Here is a 10320-nt window from a genome sequence, read left to right on the forward strand (position 1 = left end):
CACTGAAAGGACCCCAAAATTACCTTTGCACATCACTGAAAGGACCCCAAAATTACCTTTGCACATCAGGTGCTTTTCCTGCCCTGTGCTGGAGCCTCTCCCCTGGTCCAGTTCTCAGGGACTGCGAGAGCAGGGAGTGATCTCTGCCTCTGGCTGAGCTCTCCAGCAGAGCTCTCGGAGAGCTCCCATTTCCTGGTGTAGCTCTGTAGTTCAGAAAGGCTGCTTGGGTAGGACTTGGTCCTGTTCTTTCTCTCAAGGAAGTTGCCAGGCTGGTACCTCTGTTCTTTCCAAAAAAACATTTAATTACTAATAAATCAGGATTTCATTCCCTCCTGTGGGCAATGGGATGTCCTGTGTCATTTGTGCCCTTCAGCACCATTATCCTGCAGGGACAGGTGCTCTTGTTATTCCTGAAGCAGATTTTCTTCTTGTGCCAGGAGTTTATCTGCCACTTTAAGATGAAATCACAGCTGAAACCTCTCTTTCCCATTTCACTCCCAAACACTGCAGCTTGCTCCAAATCCAAGCCCACAGCAGTTTCAAGGTTGAAATATATTTATATAAATATATCTATGATTCATAAGGTTCACGGTTTGTTGCTCATCCATAACATCAATACTTTCTGCAAGGTCACACCTTCCCAGAGCTGGGGAAAAATTGCTGTGAAAAATCTTCCTTTGCTGTGAAAATCTTCCTTTGCTGTGAAAATCTTCATTGCAGAGCTGTTCCCAAAGAGGTCTCAGCCTCTGTGCCAGCCCAGCCCTTCCCAGCAGAGGTCCATCCCTGCAGCTGGCTAGCTGCAATGTGGCATTGGCCAGTGCTGAGCAGCTCCTTCCTTTTGCAGTTTCCATCTCTGTGTGGCTGCTGAGCCCCCCAGACACCCTTGGTGTCCAGGAGAACAAATCTTCCCATGTTTCATGTTCAAACCAGTCCCAAGGGAGCTTTGAGTGCTTTTGGCCTTCTGTAGACCCACCTTGGTCTGGGGGGTCTGTGTCCCCAGTGTGCCACCAGTGGCCTTCTGGAGGGAGAACTTSCTGTGCTCCTGGATGGTGGATCCTCAGCTCTGGCCCCTGAATGTGCTCTGTTCCTTGRAGCTGTTCTGCTCTGCTTCATTCCTGGTGTCCTGGGGGCAGGAGGCACCCCCAGCATTGCCCCAGGTGCTTTAGTTCATCCCTCATCCTGCTTTTCCAGCCCTGTGCTGGGTGACCCTGCCCTGCTGTCCCTTGCTGTCCCTTCCCTGCAACTTCTGTCACTGGTTCACCACCTCAGCCTGGATGTGCCTTGCCCAGAAATCCATCTCCAAGGTGTTTGTATCCCCCCTGGAGCAGAACAGGATGGAGATGTCCCCATTCCTGTGCAGCTCTGCTGTGGGTTGGTCTCAGGGTGATGGAGCTGGGTTGGTGCAGGCAGCATTAAATGAGCTTTTTGTTTTAATTTCTTTGTGTCCTGCAAGAAGAGGCTTCAATTCTGGCCTCCGTTTCCTCCTCCACAGCCCAWGAAACAGAGGAAGATCACAGAGGGGGGTAATGTGGGYTTTTCCTGGTTTTGTTTGCCTGTTGGTTGGGTTTTGCTGTGGCAGCACTGTGGGGACCTCGCTGTGGGTCACATTTGCCATCTGTCCTGTTCTGAGGCATTTGGCTCCTCGCTTTATGGACAAGAGATCCCACAAGGACTGTGTGATCSACTCCTGAATAAATCAGGACTTGGGACAATGTTTTCAGTCCTGTTCCTTGCCCTGGAGCCTCTGCCMACCCCTGGCAGCAGGAACAGTGCTCTCAGTGAGCCAGCGTGGCTGGGGTGAGTGAGGAGGGTGCAGGTAGATCTGCAGAGATGGCACTGGTGACAGCCCTGCATTCCCCTTGTGCTTCCCCTCCGTGGCCTCACCAGGGGCTGCTGTTGCTCAGTTTGTCCCTGCTCAGGATTTGGGGCTTGGTTGGGTTTCGGGAGTGATTCTCTGTGTTCCTTCTCTGCTGCCCCTTCCCCTGCTGGCTCAGGGGACTCGCTGGGGTGAGGGTGTGCAGCCCAAGCAGTGRATGTCCCTCATGGTCAGCCCTGCCCCTTGTCCTGGGTGTCCCAGCAGCGTGGCTCAGCGGGACAGGAGCCCGGCCCCGTGTGGTGCTGGCTGTGAGGATGGCACAGCCTCCTCTGCAGCAGCCCAGAGGATGTTTGTCAAAGCAGTGCCTCCTGGGTGCCCTGACACCCTGCCTTGGTGTGGTTKGAGCGAGCACCTTATCAGCCTCATCTCCCTGCTGTGTGCTCAGCTCTCTCTGTGCTGATAAACACACCRAGGCTGAAGCTTTTCTTGAAAATCGCAGCTTTCTGCCCGTACTGCCCCGTTTTCTACAAAGGTTTCCTCCAGCTGCTCCCTCCCTCACTCWGAGTTTCTATCTTTGGCTCCTGTCTGAGCTGGAGGGGAGGCAGTAAAATCTTGCAAGCAAAGAGTTGAAACCCAAGAGTTTCTTCTGTAATCTAATAAAACAAACACTTTCCCTGCTGCTCCAGCACGGCTACATTCCAGCTTCTGTCCTGAAATGCAGMTGCATCTCCCAAAGCTCCTGATCTGCCCCTTTGGAGGATGAGCTGGAGGAGGCAGAGGGCTGAGGTAGAGCTCAAAGGAGATTGTGACCTTTCTGGGGAGCTTGTCTGAGGACCTTGGCGTGAGAAAAGTTCTGTTCGGAATCCCTTTTGCTCTAAACCAAATTAAGTGATTTTCCTTATGGTGCAGCACCAGCCCAAGCTCCTGTTTCCTTTAACCTCCTCAGGCTTTTGTCCTTGTCCCCGCAGTGGCCTGAGCCCCCCAGCAGCATCGATCCCGGTGCTGAGCCCGTCCTGGCACCAMCCCAGCCRTGTCCCTGCAGCCGCCTGCGCTGTCCCCAGACCTGGGCAGTGCMTTCAGAGCTCCCCAAGGCCCAGGGCTCGCTCTTCCTCTGCTGTTTCCTGCCCGGGATGCTGAGCCCCACAACAATCGGGGCAGGAAGGGGCGTTGTCCTGGCCGGGGGTAGCCGGGGGCTGTTCCCCGGGATACCCTCTGGGAAGGCTCAGGGCTCCCAGCCAGCTCTCGTCCTGCCCACGGGCATCCCCGGGAGATGCCGCTGGGCTTTGCCAYCGCTGGAGGGGAAATCTCAGCTGGTTCTGTGTGTGCCTGGGTTTACTCCCCACGAGGAGTGGATTTTGGGGCATTTTCTGCCTGGGGCGGTGCCTGCCCAGGGCATCGCGGTGGAGCCCCCCAGCTCTGGGGTTTGTCCTGCTGGGGGTGGCAGGTGTCCTGGCAGGGGGTTCTGATCTTCTTCACTCCTTGATTTCAGAACACCTGCATAAAATATCCCAGGATCCCAGGACAATTCCCATTGGAAAATCCCTCCCAGCCCATGGAGTCCATCCTGTGGCCCATCCCCACCTTGTCCCCAGCCCAGAGCACTCAGTGCCACCTCCAGCCTTTCCTGGGACACCTCCAGGGATGGGCACTCCAAACCTCCCTGGGCAGCCCCTGCCAAGGCCTGAGCACCCTTTCCATGGGGAAATTCCTCCTGATGTCCCCCCTGCCCTGCCCTCGCCATTGCCTTGTCCAAAGGGTCACGCTCAGCCATTGCCACTGGTGCTGTGGTGTCCCTGTGCTGCTGTCCTGGGAGCAGTGTCCAGCTGTGTCACAGAGGGGCTGGGCACAYGGGTGGGCACTGGGGTGTGCTGCCTGCAGCGCTGCTGTGGGACAGCTGTGACAATGTCCCTGCTGCCCCATCAAACCCCRTCTCCCTTCCCTGCCTGGGGTCTGTGCTGCCGTTGGAAGTGTCGCTGTCTCCTGGGGGAAGGAGGCAATCCCAAAAGCTGCTCTGCTTGGCAGTTCCCAGCCCTGTGACAAGGGTGACCCCAAAGGGTGACCACAAGGGTGTCCTAAAGGGTATTCCCAAAGGGTGATCCCAAAGGGTGACCCCAAAGCTGACCCCAAAAGGTGATCCCTAAGCGTGACCCCAAAGGGTGACCCCAAAGCGTGCCAGACCACAACCACAGGGAGGATTCACCCCAGGTGTGTTGTGAAATGTCACCCCAGGCTGTTCTCTGTCCCTTTCACCTGCTCCCTGTCCCTTGCACCTCGTGGTTTTCCCAATCACCTCCTGGTTTCTCCACTCTGCTGCTGGCAGCTCAGCTGGGGGGATGGGATGCAGGGGCAAAATTTTTTTCCTGCAGGGTTGCTCAACACTCCCATAAAAAGCAAAGAGTTGATCCAAACCCTTGATCTCAGCACTTGTTTTTCTTGGTGTTCTCGAGATGCTTTCAGGGCTCCTGAAAGTCAGATTGTGTTCTCCAGAACTGTCCCCTGCCTTGTCACGGTGSTCAGTGTGGGTGGCACGGAGGGGACAGCGGGGGAAGACACAGCAGGAAAGGTTGCAGTGTTCCTGCTCTGTTGTGGTGGCCTTTCCCACGGAAAATGCTTCCATAAGCACTGCMCTGGGACAGGAGGGTTGGGTTCCTGTGTGGTCCATGGCACAGCAGGAAAAGGCCACCCCAAGCCTGCGTTTTGTGGTTTGTAGGGTATGGCAGTACCTCGGGTGTGCTTTATTTTCAACTCCCTGCCTGCTGTGTGCTGAGCACCCACGGGAAGGGCGGTGGGGTTGCTGTGGGGTGAGTTCACACTCCCCCYGAGGGCTGAGCTGTGCCTGCAGGGTGTTGGGTGTTGAGCTGGTGCTGTGAAGGTGGCCCTGAGTCACCCTGGGCCCTCTCTCACTCATGGCTTCTCTTCTGCCACAGCCGTGACTGAGGTGCTGGGCTGCCATTTCCCCGCAGCTCCACGCGGCACCGGAGCATTTCTCGGCGTTCCTCGCTCTGTGCACGGATAACAGTCCTGGTGCGGAGCCCAGTTCTGCTTTGGCAGGGGCACAAGAGGCAGGAACCTGTGGGCTCTTTGGGATGAGGGGAAGGCTCGCACTGGGCAGGTCAGTGGTGCTCGGGGTGTTTGCTGTCACCTCAGTGGAGCTGCTGCTGGATCCTCTCCATYCTCCCACAGAAGCAATCCCTGCTCTGCCCTGCAGACGGGAGCTGGGAGAGGGCAGGGGTGCAGAGATGTGGGTCAGGGACTGCCCTGGCTCCAGAGCTGGTAGGGTGATGGACATGTGTGTGCCAGGGCTGGGAGGGACTGGGGAGCACAGGGAAGGTGGCAGCCAGGGGAGGGGGGTGTTGCTGCTTTGGGGTGGACATGGTGACAGGAGTGGGGTTTCACCAGGAGCACCTTGGCTGTGCTGCAGCAGAGGCACTGCCCTGCTCCCTCCTTGTGCTTCAGTGAGGGCCTTGTGTCCTGTCCCTGTTACCCTATCCTTTGTACCCTATCCCTCGTACCCTATCCCTTGTACCCTGTCCCTGTTATTCTATCCCTGTTCCCCTATCCCTTGGACCCTGTCCCTTGTACCCTGTCCCTGTTACCCCATCCTTGTCACCCTGTCCCTTGTTATCCCATTCCTTGTATCCTATCCCTGTTACCCTGTCCCTTGTACCCTATCCCTGTTAACCGCATTCTCTGTATTCCACCCTAACCCTGTCCCTGTTTCCCTGTCCCCCTGTCCCTGTACCCCATCCCTGTCACCCTGTCCCTGTCACCCCGTCCCTGTACCCCATTCCCTGTATTCCACCCTAACCCTGTCCCTGTTTCCCTGTCACCCCATCCCTGTCGCCCTGTCCCTGTCACCCCATCCCTATATCCCATTTCCTGTATTCCACCCTAACCGTGTCCCTGTTTCCCTGAGCCTGTACCTCATCCCTGTACCCCATCCCTGCCACCCCATCCCTGTCACCCATTTCCTGTATTCCACCCTAACCCTGTCCCTGTTTCCCTGCAGGAGATGAGTTAAAATGCAGCACACCACGTGCACGGAGGACAGGATCTACCACGCSCTGGAGCGCTGTCTGCACGGGCTCAGCCGGGATGCTGTGTCCAGCCAATGGGCCGGTAGGTGACCTGGGACCCGTGCTGGGGTCTGCTCAGCTGCCTGGACCCCACCTGGGGTGTCCACCCAGGACCCTCTCTGGGTAACAGGGAGCTGATGGCACTCCCAGAGGCTTTTCCCCATCCGGTGTTCAGGGTGACAGGCAGTCTCCAGCCAGGTCAGCTCCTGGGGGTTTGGAGATGTCCCCAGACACGGACAGGTTGTGCAGGTATGGACTGTGAGGAGTCAGCAGGGCAGCCATGCGTGGTGCCAGCTGTCCTGGGTGAGCAGGGAGAGGAGCAGGCTTTGTGCAGCCCCAGCGAAGGCTCCTTGCTGCAGCCAGCCCTGAACTGTGATCTCTGTGTTGTCAGCCTCCAGCACAGAGATGTCGTTATCAACATCTCACATTCCGTGGTGGCCATCAAGGGGTGAGCCCTGCTCAGAGGGCTGTGAAGGGATTTGGGCTGATGTGGGGAGGGCACAGCAGCAACAAGCAGAAATAATACATGAATGTATTATTTGACATTTCTGCCTCGTAGCCGTGTCTGTGAGCTGTGATTAAATCCCTGCCAAACGCTCCTGTGGATGGAAGGATCTGGGAGCCGTCAGATTCTGATTCCTTTTCGTCTGGGCAGTTCTTCCAACCCTTCCTGCTTTTCTTTCTACCTGCCAGTCAACAAATAGATGCASACAGGATCCCCGAGGAGTGAATCCCTCAGCCATGCTCATTCCCTGCTCCCACCAGAGCGATGCTCTAACATCACCTGGGCCTTGCTCTGGGCAGCTCTGACCGAGATTCCGTGTCCTTTGTGTCTGCCCTGCTCTGGGCAGTGGGCCCTGAGTGTGACCCACATTCCTGGCTCCTGGCAGYRCRGCCTCRTGCCTGGCACRGTGACAGTGCGTGGCCAGAGGAGCYRCYGTGGCCAAGCAGGTCACTGTGCCCAGAGCTCACCTCTGCTGTAATTACCRTCAATCAGTGCCCGTGTCACTCACAGCTCCAATCGCAGCCCCTCAGCGCTCTCTTTGGGCTGGGGAAGCCTTTAAACAGCCACTGCATCACTTTCCTGGCTTGTTAGCAAAGGTTGGGCTGTGCAGGGCAGGGGTTGGGGCTGGGGGCTTTGCTGGGTCCCAGTGAGTTCCACCCCAGTGAGTTCCCCTGCCTCCTGTGGGGCTTGGCACCTGCTGCTCCTGGGACAATCTCAGCCCTTCTGCACCTCCAAAATTCCCCTTTCGTTCAAAGGATTTGTGCCACTGCCAGGAATGTCCAGCATGCTCTGGCTGGGTGTTGGTGGCTTTGCTGTGCCCCAGGCCAGGTACTGCTGCTGGGGACCCCCAGGACCCCCCGAGGGACTGTCCCCCTTTCCCCTGCTGCTCTGAGGAGCTGCTATTCCCCAGCCCGCCCCGTGCAGCCCCAGGGGAAGTGTTTGGTCACTGTGGTGACCCCGAGGGTTCAGGGAAAGCAGAACACTGTGCCCACATCCCAGAGCTGGGTCCTGCTGCCCTTCAGAGRCAGAGCAGGGGTGTTGTCACATCCTTCCCCAAGTTACAAGTGACAGTTTCWTTATTCCTGTCCTGTGTTGTTTGTGGCGGGGCTGATCCCCACAAGTCAGGGAATCCTTGCTCTCAGCTGGGCTGGAACTGCCACCTTCCTCATTTTTCACTTCTGTTTCCCGATTTCTTTGCTTTCCCCTCTTTTTTACCCTGTTGGTGCACCAAAATAACACACACCACATCAMAGCTTTCTGGGCAGAGACCTTGCTGAATTTCGTTTATTTTTAAGTTATCAATTGCTTTATTTTTCCATGATAAYTTCACAGGAGGTTGCTGCAGAGAGGGTGAGCAATGGTTTCCAACACGTTCCCCCGAGTAAGGGATGAGCAGCTGAGGGCTGTGAAGTCACTGAGGAGGAGTTGTGAGGGTTTGGCCACCCCAGATTGACACCCTGTGTGAGCCCCTGGCCAGCTCTGGGCTGTAAATGAGGCTTTCTGAAGAATTTATTGGAGGAACCAAATTAAAATGAGTTTGTGACTCACAAAAATCCCCGTTAGAGAAGTGCTTGGAGGAAAATCTTTTCCTGGTGGAGKAAACTCCTCGGGGTTGGCCTTGCTTTGTGCTGCAGGAGAGAGACCACGGTCAAATTAGAGGGTGGTAAAGGATGAAAAATACTGCATTTCTTGCTGGTGAGCAGGAAAAAATAAAGGAGTTTTTGGTGAAGGAGAGCCCTGGGCTTGGCCCTGGTGGTGCTGGGATGCCATGGGATGCTGTGGGGTCACAGGTGAGAGAAGAACCCCAGGATCCTGGAGGATGGGAGCTGCTGGAGGGGCTGGAGGGCACCCAGTGCCTGGAATGTTCCAGGGATGGGATGGGATGGGATGGGATGGGATGGGATGGGATGGGATGGGATGATGGGATGGGATATGATGGGATGGGATTGAGGGCACCCAGTGCCTGCTGGAATGTTCCAGGGATGGGATAGAGTTGTTGTGTGTCTCCCTCCAGGATCAGAGGGGCTGAAGGATGCTGGTGAGGGCTGAGGGATGCTGGTGAGGGCAGGGGTGAAGGTCACAGGTGATCTGGAGCAGGATGGTCCCTGATCTGGAGTAGGAGCAGTCCCTGAGCTGTCCCAGCTGCTGCCCATGTGCTGACTCTGCTCAGTTTGAGGGGAGAGAAGCTCCATCTCCCTCTGAACACCTCAGGGGAAGGAGCAGCAYCTGCTGCAGGGCTCCTCCCTGAGCAGTGACCTGGAATGTCTGAAACTCCTCCCAGAATCCCGGAATATTCAGGGCTGAAAGGGACCCCCAGGGCCAGCCCAGCCCCTCAGCAAGGGGCCCCTGCAGGGACTGAGGCCCAGCCTGGGTGTTGTSAGCACCAGGCTCTGAGCAGCCCAGCTCCCCCAGCTCTGGGTGCAGGGTGAGGGCTCCTGCTCACCGAACCTGGCACATTTCACCCTTTGAGCYGATTGCTCCCGGCCTGGGGGGCTTCTCCTGCTAGAATCAATGCCCAGGCTGGRTGGCAATGCTGGGAGATGCCCTGTGCCCATCCACACCCACATTCCATGTCCCAGCAGTTGCAGCCTGGATTGCTGTGCTTTCGAGGGCTGTCCAGGCTGCCAGGCTGGGGCTGTGCCTGTCCCTGGGCACCTCCAGTCCCTCCATCTGTGCCATCTGCCCTGAGCTGTCCTTGTCCCTGTCCCTGGGCACCTCAGCCCCTCCCTCTGTGCCACCTGTCCGAGTTGTCCCTGTCCCTGGGCAGTCCCTGGGACAAACRGCCTTCTCCTGGTGAGGAGCTGGTGGCAGCAGGTCTGGGGAAGGAGGAATCAGAGCCTGCTGCTTCCCACCCACCCCTGCAGGGGCTGTGTCACCTCTGTGGGCACCAGGAGCCCATGCCCAGCGCCCTGGGCGAGGGCAGCTCGAGAGGTGCCAGCTCTGCTTCAGTGCTCTGGGTTTTGTGACTCAACRGGTGCCCGCTCGGAGGGGAAATGCCACCCCCGAGGCCGGGGAGRAGGAGGAGGAGGAGGAAGGGGGCATCTCGGGGCATTTCTCAGAACAGAAATGGCAAAGCCTCATCCTTCCGAGGCCGCCCCCGGTGCCGCCATGCCCGGCCCTGGCACCTTTGTGGTGCCGATGAGGCCAAACAGAGCCCAGGCTGCCAGAGCACCCCTGCCCCTCACCCTCTGCCCCACATCCCCTGTCCTGCACCCCCTGTTGGCTCAGAGCCTTTGCTGTGCTCCTCTCCTAAAAGGAGCCTTTCCTCTGGCTCTGCAGAGATTCTGCTCTCCCAAAGGGTGATTTTTCCTGTGGCTTGCCAAGGTTTTCTGGGGGCTCTGCTCTCCCAAAGGGAGCCTTTCCTTTGGCTCTGCAGAGACTTTTTGGGGGTTCTACTCTCCCAAAGGGAGCTTTCCCTCTGGCTCTGCAGAGGTTTTGCTGAAGATTTGTTCTCCCAAAGGGTGATTTTCCCTCTGACTCTGTAGAGGTTTTCCTTTGGCTCTGCTCTCCCAAATGGTGATTTTCTGTTTGGCTCTGCTCTCCCAAAGGGTGAGTTTCCCTGTGGCCCTGCAGAGATTCTGCTTTCCCAAAGGATGATTTTCCCTCTGGCTCTGCTCTCCCAAAGGGTGATTTACCCCCTGGCCCTGCAGAGATTTTCCTCTGGCTCTGCTTTCCCACAGGGAGCTTTCCCCCTGGTCTGTATTGTGCTGGGTTCAGTCCGAGTCGCGCTCTGTGGGGCTCTGGGGTTGAGCCCGGTTTAGCCCTGCCTCAGCCCCAGCCCCGCGTGTCCCTGTCCCAGAGTGCCCCAGACCCCTGTGTCCCGGTCCCAGGGTCCCCCAGCTGGGGACAGGCTGTCCCTGGGCTGCTAAACCTGGTTCATTCTCTGTCTGAGAGCAAACAAACAGTGCTGGTCACTGGTTTGT

General features: G+C 57.3%; 1 protein-coding gene across 2 annotated transcripts in view; it reads left to right on the forward strand.

Moving 5' to 3' along the window:
* PIK3R5 (phosphoinositide-3-kinase regulatory subunit 5) overlaps positions 1-10320 on the forward strand; it is a 55516-nt gene that overhangs the window by 21814 nt on the left and 23382 nt on the right. For both annotated transcript variants that reach the window (XM_057383304.1, XM_057383305.1), the window contains exon 2: positions 5826-5935. In XM_057383304.1, coding sequence (XP_057239287.1) covers positions 5839-5935 — 97 coding nt within the window. In that variant the 5' untranslated portion in view covers positions 5826-5838. The remainder of the gene's footprint in view (positions 1-5825; positions 5936-10320) is intronic.

Source organism: Malurus melanocephalus, unplaced genomic scaffold (assembly GCF_030028575.1).
Source record: "Malurus melanocephalus ecotype Western Australia unplaced genomic scaffold, MMel_1.1 scaffold_622, whole genome shotgun sequence".
NCBI classification, from domain to species: domain Eukaryota; kingdom Metazoa; phylum Chordata; class Aves; order Passeriformes; family Maluridae; genus Malurus; species Malurus melanocephalus.